We start from the raw sequence: 21,916 nt of genomic DNA, 5'->3' as shown, positions 1-21,916 counted from the left end.
TAAAAGTTTGCAAAGAGCAGGCCGTCAACTTTTCAGAACTTTCCAGCCACGTTATGGCCTCAGGACGAATGGCCTGAGGCCTGCCCCGTGCCTAGAAGAGGAGTCACTGTAGCTCCTGAAGTCAAGGGAAAAGCTGAGCACGGTTCATCGTTTGTGGCACTCAGTGTGAAAAAGATCCCACACTCATCGTCTCGCTTGATTTGCGTATGGTTCCCTTGGGTAGGCAGGATTTTACTTCCATTTTTCCCATGTACACGTAATCTTGGGGGTGTTGGTGTGGTTTGGTCACGTGACTGTCCCTAAATCCCGCCCCAAACCTGCTTCTGGTTGTGTGATGACTCTCTTGACTGAAGAATGAAGCCATTCAGAGCTCTTTCCCCATGTCACTCTGGATAACGAAGCGAGTATGGTATCCTGACCTTTACTCTGTCCGAGTATTCAGGCCTCTCCAAGGGCAGAGCGTGCTGGGGCTTCTCGCTGGGCCATTGACGAGCTGGTCTGCTTTCTCTCAAAGTTAGAGGGCGTGGAGCAGGTCTCTGTCCCCCCGCCACTGCCGGTCTTGCAACACAAGCTCATGTTAATTCCCTGAGGGCTTGTCACCCTAGAAGCTGAGCAGAGAGTGAGTTAGCCTCTTGGAAAGCTTATCCAGGGACCCATTATTATTTGAACTTGCACGTGTTTATCTTCAAATTCAGTTCAGTTCAGTCGCTCAGTCGTGTCCGACTCTTTGCGACCCCATGAATCGCAGCACACCAGGCCTCCCTGTCCATCACCAACTCCCGGAGTTCACTCAAACTCATGTCCATCGAGTCAGTGATGCCATCCAGCCATCTCATCCTCTGTCGTCCCCTTCTCCTCCCGCCCCCAATCCCTCCCAGCATCAGGGTCTTTTCCAGTGAGTCAGCTCTTCACATGAGGTGGCCAAAGTTCTGGAGCTTCAGCTTCAGCATCATTCCTTCTAAAGAACCATCTGCTAAAATCACTGTTCCCGGCATCACTTGGGTCAGACTAGGTAAGCATCCATTTTGAGTTTAACGTGTCTCTTTTCCTCGTAAATTGTAAGTCTTTGTCGTTGGGACCTGATTATGATGGGGTTCACACTTTGTTTGCATTATCTCATGGCCTCCTCACGAGAGCTCAGGAAGATAACTGCTGTGTCCCCGTTTTAGGGGCAAAGGGGTCAGAGCACACGAGTTTTAGGACTCCGCGCCATGGCGGGGTTGGGACTCACTGACCTCTGAACCCCAGCAGCGCCCTCCTTGCCTGTGTCGTCTCTGTGCCCCCTGTGCCTGGTACCCTGCCTCACACACAGGAGGCACAGAGTAAATGATTTTTGAGTGCACGAGTGGATAGATTTAACAAGGAAACCCACCTTTAAATGTTGTAACCTAGATCTGAGATTACCATCTTGATTGGCCTCTGCGTTATTGGCACATCCTTGGTGACTAAATGTTGAAGAGGAAACATCATTTCATTGCAGCTTATCCAGTAAAAACCAACTCTTTTTTAAAATTCATTTCAAAGTCGTTTTCTGCCTAGCACAGTCAGAGAGAGCGTTTGGGACCTAAAGCTGCTGAGATAGCCAGATGACCATCACTGCTGACCCAGCCACTCTCGCCAGGGGCTTGGTGAGAGTGGCCTGGCTGAGATAGTTGTGAACTGTGTTGACCCACCCCGAAAAAAGTGCTGTTGAACACATCCACGTTCAGAGGTCTTCAGGAGGCCAAGTGTGGCTGAAAAGCTTAGTGTATCGTTGAAGTAATGCCAGCTTTCTTCACCCTTGAAAGCAAACAAGGCTGCTGCCAAAAAAGAACATACCTTAAGAGATCAGGACCGTGACCTGGAAATAGCCTGAAATAGGGCTTCCCTGGTGGCTCAGTGGGTAAAGAACCCACCTGCAATGCAGGAGACCCGGATTCTATCCCTGGGTCGGGAAGATCCCCTAGAGGTGGGAGTGGCCACTGCCCCAGTATTCTTGCCTGGAGAATTCCACAGACAGAGGAGCCTGGTGGGCTGGAGTCTATGGGGTCGCAGAAGATGGGGCGTGACTAAAACGACTGCGTATGCACGGAATGACGTGGAGAAGCTTCTTGTCACCGAAAGCCATGGGTATGTGAGACTGCGAGTCCGGCACGGTTTGCTCTGGGTGGTTGAGAGAGATGCTCAGGAGACTGTTGGCATCAGGAGAGAATTCTCTGGGTTCATCCAGGCTAGCCACTTTACTCATGTGTTTGAGGTGAGTGGTGGGGTGGCCTGGCATTTCTCATTCTTAAATACAAATTCCCAAGCACCATTCTACCCAGAGAGACAGTTCTTCCCTTTGTATACACGAGCACATACACACCAACCTCCCCACACTGATGACCTGAGTCCCCACACTGATGACCTGAGTCCCCTTGTGGTTACATACTCAGAAAAACGTCCTCTTGCCCACATCCTTCAAAACAGGTCTGTTGTTGTAGACAGATAAAGTCATTGCCAGGATGTTTTGTACTGTATTCAAGGAGGTGGATGTTCTTAACTTCTTTGTCTCTGGTTTTGGGTGGTCAATCCATAGTCATAATGTCTCCTGTCCCAGCAGGTAGTCATTCTTAAGTGGGCTAAATCCCAAAGAATGCAGATTCTTTGTATATTACAAGTACTTTTAAAGATGTCCTGATGACATATTTCTAAGTGTGTGTGTATGTATATTTCGCCCCCCCCCACACACACTTTTTTCAAACAGAGAGGCAGGTGCTTGGCCTTTTCGCAAATGGGAAGAGAAAGTAGTGATTCCTCCTGGATCTGTTGGTCAGCACTGTGAAGTCCCCACTCAGCTGGATTTGGTAGTTTGAGGGAGAAAGCAGAATTTTAGCACCCCCACATATTGGGGTAGCCACATAAACCTGAGTGCATATTGGACTTCCCTGGGGGCTTTACAAAATACCGATGTCTGCACCTCACGCCCAGAGGTTCTTATTTAATAAGTCTAGGGTATAGCCTGGGCACAAGGATATTTAAGAAGCTTCCTGCTGCTAAGCTGCTAAGTCACTTCAGTCAAGTCCGACTCTGTGCGACCCCATAGACGGCAGCCCACTAGGCTCCTCTGTCCCTGGGATTCTCCAGGCAAGAACACTGGAGTGGGTTGCCATTTCCTTCTCCAATGCATGAAAGTGAAAAGTGAAAGTAAAGTCGCTCAGTCGTGCCCGACTCTTAGTGACCCCATGGACTGCAGCCTACCAGGCTCCTCCATCCATGGGATTTTCCAGGCAAGAGTACTGGAGTGGGTAAAAAGCTTCCTAGATGATTCTAATATTCAGCCAGGACTGCCAAACCACTGATGTAAAGCAGAGTTGACCAAGTAGGCTGTTTGAATCTACAGGTAGGAAGCATGTCCTCTGTTATAAAAACAGTTGCCTTCTTTGGTGCCTACCTCCCTTGCTTGAAGAACATGTTTTGGTTCAATATGGTTTAGATTTAAATTAAAAAGTAAAATCATGGTCATAGAAATTCAGCAGGCTGGCTTTTTCTCTCAACGATTCCCTCATTCAGTTGGGTTGTACTTTAGAAGACCAAGAAATTGGTGTTTGGAACCCCTGAGGAGAGTAGGCAATATAGTCCTCCCATTTCCAGGCAGCTGGAGGAAGAGAACTAGGGCCCCACAGTAAGCAGACACAGTTTTTACCATGGCGTGCGTGCGTGCGTGCGTGTGAAGTGGCTTCAGTCATGTCTGATTCTTTGCCATGTCATGAGCAATTAATTTTCTCTGCCTCTTCCACTTTAAAAGGCTTCTACTGCTAGTGGGAAGGTAGATTTTGTTTAAATTTTTACGTAAAGAATTGAAAATTAGAATTGATGGAATTAGGGTTGGTGGGGTGGGGGTTCTCCAAGGTGTAGGGCAAGGTTATGGACTTCCAATCAGGACTTGTATATTTGAGGCTTTCTTAACAATGACATTATTAATTTAGTAGCTGGAAGAAAAAAAATAAGTGGTCTTTTGTTTCCTGCTTGCTGCTGATGAAACAGGAGGGAAGGGGGCAGGGCACAGCCTTTAAAAGAATGACATAGCTGTTGAATACGACATAAACTGGTTAGAACCAACTGGATCCAAGACGGTGGATGAGTCGACTTGCGCTAGACTTTGAGCCTCAGTGTGGTTCATTGTAACTCATCAGCAAGCTGAATGACAAACCATGGGTACCATGACAGTTCTGGGGCTGAGCATAAAAGGTCAAAAAGTGGGCAGTGACCCAGTTCCTGAAAATCTCCACCCCTTCCCGAAAATAGTTGCAATAATCCTCCCATTCATTAGCCCATGAAATACCAAGCCCGTAAAAACTAACCACCACGTATTTTGGGGCCTCTCATCTTCTGAGATGGGACTTGCCTGGTGGCTCACTGGTAAAGAATGTAGAAGGTGCAAGTTCAGTCCCTGGGTTGGGAAGATCTCCTGGAGAAGGAAATGGCAACGCACTCCAGTATTCTTGCCTGGGAAACCCTATGAACAGAGGGGCCTGGTGGGCTACAGTCCACAGGGGTCACAAAATTGTCAGACACAGCGAGCAACTAAACAATAGGGACAAATGTCAAGGTCATCAACCCATAGTTTAATCAGGTCTCAGACTCGCACCAGGCACGTCTCCTCATAGGAGTTCTGTATACAGTGCCTCACTTTCCTTATCTGTAAAAAGATAAGAGATTGGAGGACCCCCTTCATACCTCCCTCTAGAAAAAAGGCATTTGCAATAAAGACATCACTGAAATAACAGTAGATATTGTGTGTATGTATGTGTGTTTAGTGCTGTAAACCCTTAAAAATGAGAAGCGCAAGAAAGGAGACCACCTCAAAAAATGATGGAAGTTGGAAAGCAGATGGACCAGTGATAAAGGGCTTAACAGACCTGAGAAAACTCACTGCTAATGTGCAACAAGGAAAGCCAACCACCCCATAGTTGATACCGCAGAATCGCTCAGAAGCTCAGAAGTTAGAATATCAGGTATTTCTGGAGATAAAAATAAAGGTGGCAACTAAGTTAAAGATGGGTTGAAAGCTGTTTAAAAAGCAGCCCGATATTCTATCCCCCAGCCTGGCAAAGTACTGGAGACTTGATAACCCCCAGCCAGAGATCATAAAACAGAGGGCCTGTCAGCTGGGGCACCTGGCTTTTTTCAGGGTGCCCCCAGCTTTTCCTCCTCCTGTTTCAGGATGCTTGTAACAAAGACTGTACCATTCTGGCAGGAGATTAGAATGACTTCTCTGGGAAACCTGACCGGACCAAGAAGAAAGATCCAAAGATACTGACCCTGGAGGTTTCCCATCCAAACCTCTGACCAGAACACCCTCCAAAGAAGAACCTCCATCCAGACGCTTCCAGTTAGCTGATTCCGAGCCCCACTCTTAAATGTTAGCAGATGGCCAAGCGTCACTGTGCTGGCGATCAAAACAAGTAACAAATTGGAAGAAACAATTTGCTGGGAGGAGAAAACTTAACCAGCACACATGTTCTCAAGGGTCAGAGGAAAAGGATTGTAAACATGGAACAAGATATAGAAAAAGATGTACCTTCGGAAAATTAAAAGGACACTTAGAAATAAAAAAAAAAGCAGGAAATGATAATTAAAAGGACTAGATAAAATTGAGGAAATCTCTCTGAAGGTAGAGCAGAAAAATGGCAGGATAGAAAGTCAGGTAGAAAAGATGAGAAAATTATAGGGCCAGGAGGCCCAACATCTAAGTCATATTTCTGTTTCTAGAAAGGGAGCCCAGAGTACAGAAGGCAGGAAATCGTCACCACAGTGATACCTCCGAAAAATTCTTGCACAGGACTTGAATCCCCAGACTTCAGAGGCCACTACATTGCCAACGCAGTGGGGCAGGCACACCAATATCAAATTTCCTGAACAAAGAGAAAGTTCTTCACGCTTCCAGAAAGAAATTACTGTTACCTTTTACAAAGAATGGGAATTGGAATGACTTTGGACTTACAGGCCCAGGGGACTGTAGAAGGAAGTGGAACAGCACCTTTACAATTCCAAAGGAAAATTTATCTCCAGCCTAGAATTCTGTAAAACCCATGTATCAAGTGAGGAAGAATAAAAATAATCAGATATCCAAGGTTTCAAAATCACTTCTGTTTCCCCGCTTTTAGGAAGCCACTGGAAGACTGTGCTTTACCAAGTGAAAACAAAGAAGTTGAAGTTAGGAAAACTGAGGTTCGACACTCTAGGGAGATGAATGGACTCCCCTGGCCACTGATGAAGGGAGATCCCAGAGTAGCCCGAGTGAATCACGCTCCCAGGAACACCCGTCCACGTTGGAGTGGGTTGGGAGGCGCTGGACCTTCATAGCAAGAGGAAGACCCGATGCCTGTGTCTTGAGGGGAAGTGAAGTGGCGAAGGGCAAGACACCCACTGTCATCATTCCACGTAAAACAGAGCAAACAGGAAAACAAGACAGTCCGGGAGGGAGGGGGGGGGGAACTGCAGGAAAGGAAATGTAATCATCCTTTCCACATTTCTCAGCAACAGAGAATGCGTATTGAATCATCATAATAGAAATACTGAAGATTGTCCTAACCACAATCAGCATGTCTGACTGCAGGGTTACTGGAGGATAGGAAGGGCATGTGTGTGGTGGCGGCAGGGGAGGAAGGGTACGAAATCTTCATCCCCCATAGTGAGAAGTTAACAGACCTAAAAACAAAGCATCGAGATCAACTGTATACCGTAAAAAAGAACAGAACTGTGCCATTTGTAGAGATGTGGATAGACCTAGAGACTGTCATACAAAGTGAAGTCAGGCAGAAAATAAACAAGTATCGTACGTTATGAACACATATATGTGGAATCTAGAAAAGAATGGTACTGATCATCTTATTTGCAAAGCAGAAATAGAGACATAGAATAAATAAATAAATAAATATATATATATATATATATATATCAGATGAGTCGCTCAGTCATGTCCGACTCTTTTCGACCCCATGAATTGCAGCACGCCAGGCCTCCCTGTCCATCACCAACTCCCGGAGTTCACCCAGACTCACGTCCATCGAGTCGGTGATGCCATCCAGCCATCTCATCCTCTGTTGTCCCCTTCTCCTCCTGCCCCCAATCCCTCCCAGCATCAGGGTCTTTTCCAATGAATCAACTCTTTGCATGAGGTGGCCAAAGTACTGGAGTTTCAGCTTTAGCATCATTCCTTCCAAAGAAAACCCAGGGCTGATCTCCTTCAGAATGGACTGGTTGCATCTCCTTGCAGTCCAAGGGACTCTCAAGAGTCTTCTCCAACACCACAGTTCAAAAGCATCAATTCTTCGGCACTCAGCCTTCTTCACAGTCCAACTCTCACATCCATACATGACCACAGGAAAAACCATAGCCTTGACTAGACGAACCTTTGTTGGCAAAGTAATATCTCTGCTTTTCAATATGCTATCTAGGTTGGTCATAACTTTCCTTCCAAGGAGTAAGTGTCTTTTAATTTCATGGCTGCAGTCACCATCTTCAGTGATTTTGGAGCCCAGAAAAATAAAGTCTGACACTGTTTCCCCATCTATTTCCCATGAAGTGGTGGGACCAGATGCCATGATCTTTGTTTTCTGAATGTTGAGCTTTAAGCCAACTTTTTCACTCTCCATTTTCACTTTCATCAAGAGACTTTTTAGTTCCTCTTCACTTTCTGCCATAAGGGTGGTGTCATCTGCATATATGAGGTTATTGATGTTTCTCCTGGCAATCTTAGATTCCAGCTTGTGTTTCTTCCAGCCCAGCATTTCTCATGATGTACTCTGCATTATAAGTTAAATAAACAGGGTGACAATATACAGCCTTGACGAACTCCTTTTCCTATTTGGAACCAGTCTGTTGTTCCCTGTCCAGTTCTAACTGTTGCTTCCTGACCTGCATACAAATTTCTCAAGAGGCAGATCAGGTGGTCTGGTATTCCCATCTCTTTCAGAATTTTCCACAGTTTATTGTGATCCACACAGTCAAAGGCTTTGGCATAGTCAATAAAGTAGAAATAGATGTTTTTCTGGAACTTTCTTGCTTTTTTGATGATTCAGCAGATGTTGGCAATTTGATCTCTGGTTCCTCTGCCTTTTCTAAAACCAGCTTGAACATCAGGAAGTTCACGGTTCACATATTGCTGAAGCCTGGCTTGGAGAATTTTGAGCATTACTTTACTAGCGTGTGAGATGAGTGCAATTGTGCAGTAATTTGAGCATTCTTTGGCATTGCCTTTCTTTGAGATTGGAATGAACACTGACCTTTTCCAGTCCTGTGGCCACTGCTGAGTTTTCCAAATTTGCTGGCATATTGAGTGCAGCACTTTCACAGCATCATCGTTCAGGATTTGGAATAGCTCAACTGGAATTCCATCACCTCCACTAGCTTTGTTCGTAGTGAGGCTTTCTAAGGCGCACTGACTTCACGTTCCAGGATGTCTGGCTCTAGGTGAGTGATATACATACACACCAAGGTGGGTGTGGGTGGACTGAGAGACCCGGGATTGCCACGTACACACTGCTGATAACTAGGCATGAAATGGATGACTGTGAAGCACAGGGAGCGCTGCTCAGTGCTCTGTGCTGAACTAAATGGGAAGGAATCCATAAAAAGAAGGGATATATGTAAATGGGTACCTGGTTGACTTTGCTGTTCAGCAGAAACTAACACAACTTTGTAAAGCAAGTATACCGCAATAAAGAAAAAAAGGACACTGCCCAAAAAAGAAAAGATTGGCTGTATAGGCTGATGGAGATAAATACTAAGGTATGCATATACGTACATGTTGGTTGCTCAGCTGTGTCCGACTGTTTGTGACCCCATAGACTGTAGCCCACCAGGCTCCTCTGTCCGTGGGATCCTCCAGGCAAGAATACTAGAGTGAGTAGCCATTCTCTTCTCCAGGGAATCTTCCCAACCCAGGGATCGAACCCAAGTCTCTTGCATTGCAGGCAGATTCTTTACCATCTGAGCCATCAGGGAAGCCCCAAATACTAAGGTAGTTGATGAACAGAAGTGAGGACATTTCCTTTCAGAAAGACATGGGAGTGATGCTGGTTTCTCTTTTTTATTTATGTTGCAAGGTTGTTTGACTATGAACTGACTGCATATAAAACTATAATAACAGTAAGAATAGAAACGCTGGTGAAATAGTATCATCTGATTAACATTTCTATTGATGTATTGAAATTTTAGCTGAAGGGCTAAGTCAGCATCCTGCCTCACCGAAAGATAATGACTTAGAAAAATCCTTGTTTGGTGGACATCTGAGAATTGCAGAGATGATGACTTGTACCAATCGGAGCTGCCTTTTCTTTTCTTTCCTCTCTAGATTATCCTCTCGACTTGAACCACAGCGAATCCTTCCTACAGACCACGACTTTTCTTCCTGAAGACTTCACCTACTTTGCAAACCATACCTGTCCCGAAAGGCTCCCTTCCATGAGTGAGTAGAGTGCTTGCTTATCTTCCTCTGCGTTTAAAACCGATGTCCTTCTGTTTGATTAAAATAAAAGGGAGAGTGTTCCTGATCTCTCGATATGTCTACTTACAGAGAGATTATAAACTCCTGGCCCTTGGAAATAGGAACTATGAAGGTTGCATGTGTCCTGGCTCCTCTCCAGCCCTTCTGCAGGGCCGCCTATGTTCCTGGTGCCATTTCCCACCACATTTTTCACTCTTTGCTTTGTAACTTGAGGTCTGTTAAGATATCCTTGAGAAAGTGTAGGCAACCAGCTTTGTCTTTTACTATAAATCTCACACTGATTGTATAACTCATTTAATATGAGGGAAGTTATTTTCTTAACAAAGTGCTGGTTAAGAAAAATTCTTGCATCTTTTTTTTCTCTTCCTTTTTCCTCTTCCCCTTCCCTTCCTCTTTCCTTCAGAATCTCGTGTGTAACCTAAAGCAGTGACAGTGTACTGTTACACCTTTCCTGTGCTTTGGGGCTTCTTGGACTATCTTCTTCCTGACTTGAGTTCGAGATGATGCATGTTCTGAGTTTGGCCATGACCAGTTAGGGTCACTGATCAGTGAATCGGGCAGCATGTCTGCACTCGGCTCAGGAGCACACAGAGATGCTACCAAGCTCAGCTGCTTTTCTCCTTCCTCTTTGAGAAGTTCAGCTGCTGTTGTACTTGGTCTTCATTTCTTTCTACATCCTTGGCAGAAGCAGAACTCCCAAGTCTTTATTTCCTGATTTGCCGCTTTACCCAGTAATAGGGATGAACTGAAACCCACTGGGTTGGGAAGCAGACGTAGGGACCCCCCCATCCTTGTTAAAAAACACAGCCCGCTGAAGAAGCACTGAACCACTCCAGAGATTACAGCCCTGAATGTAGGAATTTCGTGGCCTCTTACTAATTTTTTTCCCCCATCTCTGTTCAGAGGGCCCGATAGACATAAACATGAGTGAGATTGGAATGGATGCCATCCATGAACTCTTCTCTAAAGACCCAACCATCAAGCTTGGCGGTCACTGGAAGCCATCAGATTGTGTGCCTCGGTGGAAGGTAGGGTGGGGTCAGACCCCAGGTGCTGGGAAGCCTACCTGGCACTTGCTGTCATGTGAATTACCATGGATTTCACTCTGACATTTGGTAATTTGCACCCTACTTACCACTTATTGCAAAGGATTTGCATCTGATGGAAACATATTGGAGGAGTGGGTTTCCCTGAGGACTTTGCTGTAGCCGCAGACATACGCATTGTTCTGGTCACTGAACCAGGACCCTTTTTCTTCCTTCCAGGAATATTGGCTAAGCAGTGGGGGGAGGTGGGTGGTGGGTCTCTCCTGATAGATTTGCAGAAGCCATCTTCACAAATTCAGCGCTTTATGCTTTATTTGGCATTGTTGCCATGAATTTAGTGGAGTAAAAAGCAGAACTATCTAGCCTGACTATGAGAATTGTTTAGTTTTTTTCTGCATGACTGTAATCAGGAGACATCAGTAGTGTGGCTCAAGCTTATGACAGTGGCTTAAGTCAATTCTTTGAACAAGTGTTGCGTAAAGTGCTTATTCCGTGCCAGCCCTGTGAGATGCTATAGCGCAGCAGTGATCAAAGCGGATCTGGAACAAAGCAGTGTTTCCACCCCATCACTGGGATGTAAAGTCAATTTAATGATCAAAGTTAAATATATATATATAAGTGTTTTTTTATGTCAGTTAAAAGTATTCATTTAGTACATGTGTTGATAATATGGGGCTTCCCAGGTGGCTCAGATGGTAAAGAATCCACCTGCAATGTGGGACAACCCCTGGGTTGGGAAGATGCCCTAGAGAAGGGAATGGCTACCCACTCCAGTATTCTTGCCTGGAGAATATACAAGACACAGAACAAGGCTTTGCTCTGATGTAAAGGAGTGTTAAGACATCTCACCTCCCCTCCTAATCTCTTAGTTAGTGGTTGGGACAAGCACACCCACGTTGTTCTAAAACAAGCTGCGCTAGAATAGAGAGACAGGAGATACTATTGATAAAAGGGCGACTGCAGAGAAGTGGAGGGTAAGGCAGCTTGCCGGAGCCCCCCAAGCGGGCCGGGCCCCAGTGCTGTGGGAGTAGTCGAGGGAGCTCGCTGACTGGGCGGCCTCTGTCACTGTGACCCGCTGCAGGTGGCCATCCTCGTCCCCTTCCGGAACCGCCACGAGCACCTCCCGGTCCTGCTCCGACACCTCATTCCCATGCTCCAGCGCCAGCGCCTGCGGTTTGCGTTTTATGTGGTGGAGCAAGTGAGTGGCTCTTTCTTCCCTCTTCTTTCTTTTCCAAGACTACAGTTGAGAGAGCTTCAGGCTGATCCATCCTTGGGGTTAAGAGCCCATAAGATGGAAAACTCACGATTGAGTGGCCCTGTGGGGGCAGGGAGCAGAGGGCGTCCTGCGCTCCTCCGTGGAGACGTTCAGTACCAGCAGGTCTGCGTGCTGCCTGGAACCTCGTTTGCGCTTGAACAGAGGCCTCTTGTGGGCTGGTGGAGATGTTCAGGACCAGCAGGTCTGCGTGCTGCCTGGAACCTCGTTACCCTTGAACAGAGGCCTCTTGTGGGCTGCTTTTCCTGGAACTGCTTTGGGTATTGTCTTCACATTTCAGACCCAGGAGATAAGGGGCTGCAGGTAGAAATGGCCGTGTTGTTCTTCCTTTCGTGTAGGGGGCTGGGTACCCTTCTAAATGCTGTTACACAGCTGACTGTGCCTTCAAACGGCCTTGGAGAGAGAGGCTTAGGTTTATCCTTATCACCCTTTTTTATTCCTGAGGAAGTTGAGGCCAGAGGTCAAGTGATGGTGAGTCAGTGATGAACCAGGCAGGACCCACCTCCCTTCCGGCCCAGTGATCTCTCAATAAGGTCTCCTTTAGGCAGGGCTGAGGCAGCAAAGATTCTTCTTCAAGAGTCCTTTTAAAAATAAAGTTCTGCTTCTTTTAGGTTGGCACCCAACCCTTTAATCGAGCCATGCTTTTTAATGTGGGTTTTCAAGAAGCAATGAAGGACTTGGACTGGGACTGCCTAATTTTTCACGACGTGGATCACATACCAGAAAGTGATCGTAACTATTATGGATGTGGACAGATGCCAAGGCATTTTGCGACTAAACTGGATAAGTATATGTATCTGTGAGTTTCATTTCCTTTTAATTAAAGAGGTTAAATTTAGAAGGATGATGAAAGATCCAAGGATGACCAAATCAAATTAGCTCCAACGTGAATCGCAATCTACTGATGAATGGATAAACGAAATGTAGTATATCCATTCATATGATGGAATGCTATTTGGCAATAAGAAGAAATGAAGTACTGATACATGTGACAGCCTAGATGAACCTATATGCTCAGTGAAAGAAAACTAGCTACAAAAGACCGAGTATTATATGATTCAGTTTGTATGACATGTCCAGAATAGGCAAATCTGCAGAGACAGAAGGAAGAACAGTGGTTGCATAGGGTTGAGGAGAGTAGGGAGAAATGAGTGACTGACTGCTGATGACGGGTGCAAGGCTGCTTGGTGGGGGGCGGTGATGAAATTGATTAACACTGATTGTGGCCATGGTTGCAAATCTCCATGAATATATATAAAAAAAACCCCATTGAATTTACACCTTACATAAGTAAATTAGGGACTTCTCTGGTGGTCTAGTGGCTAAGACTCCATGCCCCCAATGTGGGGGACCAAGGTTTGATCCCTGGTCAGGAGACTAGATTCCGCATACTTCAACAAAGATCAAAGACCCCACCTGCCACACTCAGACCAAACCAATCAATCAATAAATATTTTTTTTAAAATAATAAATGGGTAAGTTGTATGGTATGTCAATTCTGTCTCAATAAAGCTGTGATTTAAAAAAAAAATGAGAAAAGAAATTTAATTAGCTACTTGGGTGGATGCATTTGGCCCGAGGAAACCATTTCAGGTGGTTTGGGGCAGTAGCACAGAGAGTATTGCTTTACTTAAGACTTAGTTCTCCCATGAGATGGCCTGTTCTAGGGGGAAAAAAGAGAACACCCTTTCATGCACGGATAATTGATGCCATACATCTCCTTTTAGGCTTCCTTATACTGAGTTCTTTGGCGGAGTGAGCGGCTTAACAGTGGAACAGTTTCGGAAGATCAACGGCTTTCCTAACGCGTTCTGGGGGTGGGGTGGAGAAGATGACGACCTGTGGAACAGGTATTGCCCTTCTTCTGATGTCTTCTAGAAACACTCCCTTAGGCTCTCCAGACCAGCACTGTCTAGTAGGAATATGACGCATTAAGCCATGTATTTAATTTTCAATGTTCTAGTAGCTCTATTTAGAAAGATTTTAAAAAAGGAAAAAGGTGAAATTAATTTATTATATTAATAAAAATATTTTAACAATTATACTTACTGCAGTATATCCAAAACAATACCATTTCAACATGCAATCCATATAAAATTTATTTTAATATAAAATATTAATGAGATATTCTGCATTCCTTTTTTTTTCTTACTAAATCTTAGAAATCTGGTGTGTACTTTACACACATAGCCCATTGCACTGAAACCTTCCCAAACCAGAGGTCAGATATGAGTTATACAGATTTATCCATGCCATCAGGTACGGCTCGTATTTTAAGTTTGTAGGAACAATCTCATGTGTGAGTAGTGTCAAATAGTATTTTTGTACAGTAAGTAAATAGTAGGGGCTTCCCTGGTGGCTCAGCAGTAAAGAATCCACCTGCCAGTGCAGGAGATGCCAGTTCAATCCGTGGGTCGGGAAGATCCCCTGGAGAAGGAAAAGGTAACCCACTCCAGTGTTCTTGCCTGGGAAATTCCGTAAACAGAGGAGCCTGATGGGCTACAGTCCATGGGGTCACAAAGAGTTGGACACAACTGAGCCACTAAATAGCCCAGCAACTATGCCATTTTTACATAAGGGATTTGGGCATTCTCGGATTTTAGTAACTGCAGGGCGGGTGCTGGAACCAGTCCCCCCACGTGGAAACTGAGGAACGACTATATATCACAATGAGAGTATAAGTTGGATTCAGAGGAGGCTGGTAAAAATTCAGATAATACAGAAGTGTATAAACAAAAGGGGCTTCCCTGGTGGCTCAACGGTAAAGAATCCACCTGCAATGCAGGAGTCGTAGGAAATGCAGGTTTGACCCCTGGGTCGAGAAGATCCCCTGGAGGAGGGCATGGTGACCCACTCCATGGACAGAGGAGCTTGGTGGGCTACAGTCCATAGGGTCGCCAAGAATTGGACACAACTGAAGTGACTTAGCATGCACGCACGCATATAAACAAAAGAGTGTAAGTCCTAATCCCCATTGATATCCTGTTTCCTTCCCAGGAAGTAGCCATTTCAACAAGCAGTTTCTTTATAGTTCTTTCTATTCATACATAAACAGCCCAGACACATCCCTTCTCCCCTTCTAATCATGTCAGTACAGAGAGCCATTTCATTGTTATTACAATTATGTGGTATTTCCTTGTGTAGACAGACAGCAATTTATTTTTAATCCTGTCCTGTTGATGAACAGTGTTGTTTAATTTTGAGCATCTTCTGTTCACATGTGCAAATATTTCTGTAGGTTAATTTCCTGGTCGCAGAACTGCAGAGTCAAGAAGTAAATGCACTTTAAAAATTTTGATAGTTATTGTCTGATTTTCCTTCAGAAAAGATTGCAAAAGTATTGTGACCAACAGTACATAAGCCTACAAATTTTCTTAGCACACCACCTGCTTTTGGATATAAACGACCATTGAAATTTGTGCCCATTTCAGCACAGCAGCTCCTGGACAATTCTTTCTCGGTCTGTTAGGTAAAAATGGCATCTCATCCTTTTAATTTGGGTTTCTTAGGAACCTGGTGAGGATGAGCAGCCTTTCCATACTGGTTTGACTGGTTTCTGAATCTAGTTGGGCTCCCCTAGGACATCTGTTGGAGAAGGCAATGGCACCCCACTCCAGTACTCTTGCCTGGAAAATCCCATGGACAGAGGAGCCTGGTAGGCTGCAGTCCATGGGGTCGCTAAGAGTTGGACATGACTGAGCGACTTCACTTTAACTTTTCACTTTCATGCATTGGAGGAGGAAATGGCAACCCACTCCAGTGTTCTTGCCTAGAGAATCCCATGGACAGAGGAGCCTGGTGGGCTGCCGTCTATGGGGTCGCACAGAGTCAGACACGACTGAAGCGACGCAGCAGCAGCAGCAGCAGGACATCTGTTCTGCCGGCTCATCCTGTTCTTTCTCCAGCTCAGCAAGGAGTCCCTCAGGCCAGGACTGTGTGACTGTTTCCCCAGCACCCCACATAATTCCAGGCACACAGTAGGCATCTCATACATGGTTATCAAATGAGAGGGAGAACACATCTTCACCCTGTCAGCCCTCCACACCCGCGGGTTCTGAATTTGAGGATTCAACCAACTGTGGATTGGGGGGTGGGGTGCGGAATTCCGAAAAGTTCCAAAAATCAAAACTTGCTTGCTCCCCATAAGCAACTATTTACATAGCGTTGACGCTAGAGGTGATGTAAGGTCTGCTGGAGGATGTGGGGGTCATATGCAGATACTGTGCCACTTTGGGCTTCCCAGGTGGCTCAGAGGGTAAAGAATCCACCTGCCAATTCAGGAGACGTAAGAGACACAGGTTCCATCCCTGGGTCAGGAAGATCCCCTGGAGAAGGAAATGGCAACCCACTCCAGTACTCTTGCCTGGGAAAGTGTGTGGACAGAGGAGCCTGGTGGGTTACAGTCCATGGGGTCACAAACGAGTCAGACACGACTCAGCGACTAAACAACAAACAAGCTGACCGGGGTGGGGGGGCGGGGGCATGTGTGCACACATGGTTGCACCTGTCACTGAGACCCCATGTCAAACCTCGGGAATTTTTAATTTCTCTTCTTTTTCAAAACTTTTCATATTGTAGACTTCTTTTCTAAAACCATGAACTTATCCAGAGGGAAAGTGACTTGAATATATAGATGCAAAAGAAGCACTGTTGTTCAGCTTGGCGTTCCTCAGCCTTGGGATAGGTTTGGTCTCACCTGTCAGACTTGATCATTTTACCCATCTTCTTTGTTTTGGACAGAGTCCAGAATGCAGGCTATTCTGTGAGTCGGCCAGAAGGTGACACAGGGAAGTACAAGTCCATTCCTCATCACCATCGAGGAGAGGTCCAGTTTCTTGGAAGGTTGGTGCAGTTTGTTTATTCCTCATACAAAAGTCCTGTATTTCCAGGGTCCTCAAGCATTGCAGTCCCCGGGCTTGCTCCTCACCCCTTCCAAGGTCTTGTTCAGACAGCTGTTTGAGAGTTCCTGTTTATCACTCACTGAAGTGTGAGGCAGGTGTTTGGGGGCAAAATGATACTATTGGTGAAAAATGTGATTGTAAGATCTTTTAAGGAAATCACTCCTCCTTAAGCTTTGTAGTTGTCTGCGCTGTAGCCTTCAGGGAGTTGGAGAAAAACCCATTCGGGTCAAAGTCTGTGTAACTGACGCTCATGTGACAGAGTTTGGCACCCTCTCTGCGAGCTCAGTTCTGGAAGGGTGTCCCTGAGCCTCTGTGCGGCTGCAGCTGCTGTATCACCCTGTACACCTTCAAGGAAAAGAACTCCAGGTCAGGCTGAGCAGAGGCGAGTGCATGGCGTGCATCTCCAGGTCCTCGGGAGTGGCTCTTTCTGTCTTTTGTTAATTGTTGGGAGGACTGTCCTCACGACAGTCGATCTGACTGCATGAACTGTTTTCCTGGGGAGTAAGAGGGCACTGAATACAGACGGAACTTTCTCGTCCCGCCATTTAACATCTTACCTCCGCTTCCCCGCTCAGTGAGTGATCTCGAGCGAGCCAGTTAGGACTGTGACCCTCGGTTTCCTCCTCTGCCGAGGGGCAGGCGCGTTAAATAAAGTCCAGCAGCTCGCGTGAAATAGGAGGTGTTTCTAGGTCTGATAATGGCGCGCAGCCTGGAGGAGCCGAACGGCTGATGACCCGCCCTGCGGGGCCGGGCAGGAGCGTGGTCTCCCCGGGTCGTGCTGCTCGGCCCCTCGCTCAGAGCCGCCCCTGTGTCCCCGCTTCACAGGTACGCTCTGCTGAGGAAGTCCAAGGAGCGGCAAGCGGTGGACGGCCTCAACAACTTGAACTACTTCGCGAACGTCACGTACGACGCCTTGTATAAAAACATTACCGTCAACTTGACACCCGAGCTGGCTCAGGTGACTGAGTACTGAGAGGAGGAGGGAACAGTCGTTGGCTTCCCCCACCGCCCCCGGGACAGCAGCCCGCCGACGCGTCTCGGGGGGCGCGCCGCAGAGGAAGAGAACAGGAAACCCAGCGCCTCCTGAAGGATCACAGGGTTCAAGGAAAAAAAAATGTGAACAGAGCACACGCACAAAAACGCCTTCCCCGTCCGGACCCGCCGGGGTGGAGGGAGGCGCCCGGGAACTGACCGACGTCTGTCCTGCTGCCCTCCTCCCCGGCCTCCCGCCCCGTCTCAGCCACGGGCCTCCGCAAGCGGAACCGGAGCCGCCCCGGAGCCTCTTCCCCCGCGAGAACGGCCTGGGCAGCTTCTTGGCCTCCAGAGCAGAGAGGCAGACCCGCGCAGGGCAGCTGTGTTTTAGGAAGAGCAAAAGGAAACTCCACACAACCATCCTTCTACATATCTGGTGTTCCCTCTCTCTCTCTCTCTTTTTTCTAAATTACCTGCTTTGGGTGGGGATTGAGGGTGGAGGGGGAGGGCTTGGGGAAGAGAAATAGACATGCAACAATCACTTCTTGAAGAAGTATAATTGTAAATAAGCCATGTAAAATGCCTTTTTTTTTTTTTTTTTAAATTTTCTAGCTGGCTCCAACTCAAACCGAGGGTTTATATATCAGATCCTGTATTGGTTTGGCAGATGCAGGAACTCGGCTAAAAGGGAACGACAGCCATCTCCCCGGTTGCTGTCACTGTGGAAGGGAGTGGACATAGAGCATGTCACAGCAGAACAAAACAGCCCAGTCATTATCACCAGTGGCCAGCTTCTTCTGCCTCACCTCCCGTCCCCTTTTCCAAAAGCGTTGCTCTTGACTTTGGCTTTGGTTTTCTCTTCCCTGTTGGGCAGTCCTTCCCGGTCCCAGCCTTGTGCTGAACAGGAAGCTGTGTTAGGATAGTGCTGTCCTGCTTGAAGCAGACCCTTCAGGTGGGCCCAGTGCACACCACTGGGTCTCTCACCTTGGTGTCTCATCCTTTCCTCGGCATCAGGAGAGAGTGGGGGTGTTGGTTTTTCCTACTTTCTGTTTCTCTCTCTCTCTTTCGCTTGCTCTTGTGGACCGTGGCCACAGTTTTTGAAATCTGTGCCTAAATTACCAACCAGCTTCAATGATTCCTCTGAATATTCCCCTTTTTGGTTTCTGGAAAGGTTTTTTTTTTTTTTTTTGGTGAACATTACTAACTAGTGTTGGGTTGGCCAAAAAGCTTGCTTGGGTCATTCTGTACCATCGTATGGGAAAGCCCAAATGAACTTCTTGGCCAGCCCAATATATAGAATCATGAGCAACTGAATGATGTGGAACTTAGCCAGGGAGCAGGTGACACTTGTGTGCTGCGGGTCAACTGGGATCCAGGCTAGACCAAATCAGAGCTTTGGGATTAGCTTAACAAAGCTGCCGGACAGACAGACACAGGAGCCCACATGCTCCTTTCACACCCCCATGTGCTTTTTTGAAGTCAGATTCTAAATTGCATTTGAATTTGTGCCTCTCTGTTTCCCTTGAGCCAAATCCCTCACCTCATAGTTCCCTTTGGCTCCTGCAGAATTCTGAGAAATACCAGGTTTCCCCCATCCTTTTCCATAAAACATATTTATGTATCCATACTAAAGAGTACTTTCTGAGGAGTACTTCATAGTTTTTTTTTTAATTGCCTTGTTTGCCTTCAGTTTCCTTAATTTTCATGGTTTACATGGATGTGTGTGTAGGGGCTGTATTTGTGTATATACACGTGGGTTGGGGTTTTTGCATGTGTGGGTTCCATGGACGTATGATCCCCACAAGCTGTGGGAGTGATTGGCCAGGCCTTGTTTTTTTAATGTGTGTTTTTGTTCTTTCGAAGAAGAGGATGCTATTTAGAAAAGAAACCGCATTGCAAAGCTCTTACCAGCTCGTATGAGAGAGCAGATTCCTGCCCTTGAGCACGCTGGTAAGTTGTTATCATAAATGTTTTAAAAGAGTTTTGAGCATTTCATGCTTTAAAAGACCTTCACAGGGAATATGACACACGAAATTCTTTTGGTTTTCCTTTGACGTAAGGTGCATAAAGCAATAAAAATTTCTTTCTCCCTTCCTCCATGCGCCCCCAGGCCTCGTGCTGGCCTGGCCTCTTCTTTCTCTGAGAGCTGTGAGCTGCTTTCAGTGTGACAAAATTACGATGTCCTTTGGAAGAATTTGCCAGGGCAGACTGATCATTGGTCAGGGATGGCCCATGTTTGAAGCCTTTCATTAGCGTATTTGCCGTAAGAACAAATGCTGGCAGAAAGCTAACAACACCTAATTTGACAAAGAAAATGCTGGCTTGAGGACAAAAGGAAAAAGTCTTTCCAGGGCTGGAAGTTGGGTGACTTAAATCATCTTGCAATCATGTGTGAGTTTGTTTTATCTGTGTGAAGTCTCTTACTGTGCACTGTTAAATCATTTATCCACTAAACTGAGTGGGGAAACGTAAAAGAAAAAATGAAAAACCGCAGCCAGCCCCACGTGCTGTTGATGGCGTGTTGATAGCGTGAAATTATCATGTTAAACAACAAGAACCAAGTGTGACCTTGCGCGTATTTTGGCAGCTGAAATTCCTTAAGGCTACCAAACGGATGACCCCTTAAATCAGCCTTGTCTTTCGATTGCAGTGTGCAAGGAAAAGTCTTCTTTCACGCTGATTTTTTTGGCGGGGAGGGAGTGTCCACAAAGCTATTCATATTGACAACACAGGGCCTCCCCTAAGAGCCGCTCCACCACGGACACCTATAGCTGAACGACAGCCACGTGGACTGATGGTATCCGCTCACCAATGACGATGACATTGAACTAGCTTGTTTCCATCACTACGATTTTTGAGCTTGCTCTTATGTTTTAAGAGGTGCCAGGGGTACATTTTTGCACTGAAATCTAAAGATGTTTTAAAAAACACTTTTCACAAGAATATAGTCCTTTGTCATTACATTATTTACTCATGTGTTTGTACATTTTTGTATGTTAATTTATGAATGATTTTTTCAGTAAAAAATACATATTCAAGAACCAAACCTTGGTGGTTGTCTCTCTTTGTCCAGGACAGTTTGACTTCTTAGAGTCTTGGCTTCTGCTTTAGCCGAGCTGACCTCAAGGTGGTCCTGAGAGGAATACTGCAACCCAAGCCCTGCAGTCAGGCCAGTTGAGTGAAAAATGCTGCTGATGTAACCAAAGCATTGAACCTCCTGTGCTATGGGGCATCTGCCCACACTTGGGTCTTCATTCAAGAACTGGCCCAGGAAGGGGATTCCTTGGTTAGGATTTCATGTTTCCACTCAAGGGGCCACAGGTCCAATCCCTGGTTGCAGAGCTAATATCCTGTGTGCCAAGTGACCACAACAGCAAAAGATTTAAAAAGGGGCTTCTCTGGAGGCCTGAGCTTCCCTGGTGGCTCAGATGGTAAAGAATTGCCTGCAGTGCAAAAGACCTGGGTTTGATCCCTGGGTTGGGAAGATCTCTTGGAGAAGGGAATGGCGACCCACTCCGGTATTCTTGCCTACAGAATCCCACAGACAAAGGAGTCCATGGGTTCGAAAAGAGTCGGACACAACTGAGCAACTTAACGCTTTTATTTTCCCTGGTGATCTAGTTGTTGACTCCACACTTCCTCTGCAGGGAGCACAGTTCCCTGATCCCTGGTCAGGGAACTAAAATCCTATGTGCCCAGAGGTGTGGCAAAAAAAAAAAAAAAGGAATTGGCCCAGGTAATGCCCATTAAGTCAAATCAGACACCTAGAGGAATAGGGGAGGGTCGATGGAGTTTGCCTCCAGAAGGTCCTCGGGCCAGTCCAGAGTTTGCTGTCTGTCTGTGCCTACTTGGAGGTTGTAATCGTAGCTTTTTTTTGTTGAAGGTTTACCGCTGACTAATATTCTGTGGAAAGTTCTGTGTTCAGGTCCTAGGGATATAACGATTAGCAAAATAATAGGTCAGCGGCCTCATAAAGCTTACCTGTCCATTTCTCCTCCTGCACTCCTGATGGAAGGTAGGATTTAAATGACAAGACAGTAAGTGCCATAAGGGAGGTAACTGCAGACCGTGAGTGCCTGGTAGGGAAGGCATCCCTGAGGTGCAGCAGGTGAACTGAGCCGAGGTGAACAGGTATCCTGGTGAGGAGAGGGCAGAGAGAGCAAAGGGCACAGCGGTCAGTGTTGGGCTGGGGCAGTGGACAGGGCCAGACTGCAGTGCAGGCCCTGGGAGCCAAGGTGAAGCATTTGGGTTT

At 46.3% G+C, this 21,916-nt stretch overlaps 1 protein-coding gene across 2 annotated transcripts in view; it reads left to right on the top strand.

The window, feature by feature from the left end:
- B4GALT5 (beta-1,4-galactosyltransferase 5) overlaps positions 1-20,710 on the top strand; it is a 100,264-nt gene extending 79,554 nt beyond the window's left edge. For both annotated transcript variants that reach the window (XM_070801863.1, XM_070801862.1), the window contains exons 3-9: positions 9,320-9,433; positions 10,376-10,500; positions 11,600-11,716; positions 12,403-12,590; positions 13,519-13,641; positions 16,532-16,633; positions 17,518-20,710. In XM_070801863.1, the coding sequence (XP_070657964.1) occupies positions 9,320-9,433; positions 10,376-10,500; positions 11,600-11,716; positions 12,403-12,590; positions 13,519-13,641; positions 16,532-16,633; positions 17,518-17,665 (917 nt within the window). In that variant the 3' untranslated portion in view covers positions 17,666-20,710. The remainder of the gene's footprint in view (positions 1-9,319; positions 9,434-10,375; positions 10,501-11,599; positions 11,717-12,402; positions 12,591-13,518; positions 13,642-16,531; positions 16,634-17,517) is intronic.
- The last annotated feature ends 1,206 nt before the right edge of the window (positions 20,711-21,916 follow it).

Source organism: Bos indicus, chromosome 13 (genome assembly GCF_029378745.1).
Source record: "Bos indicus isolate NIAB-ARS_2022 breed Sahiwal x Tharparkar chromosome 13, NIAB-ARS_B.indTharparkar_mat_pri_1.0, whole genome shotgun sequence".
In the NCBI taxonomy this organism is placed as follows: Eukaryota; Metazoa; Chordata; class Mammalia; order Artiodactyla; family Bovidae; genus Bos; species Bos indicus.
Note: the sequence above shows the minus strand (reverse complement) of the source record. Positions and strands in the feature narration are given on the sequence as shown.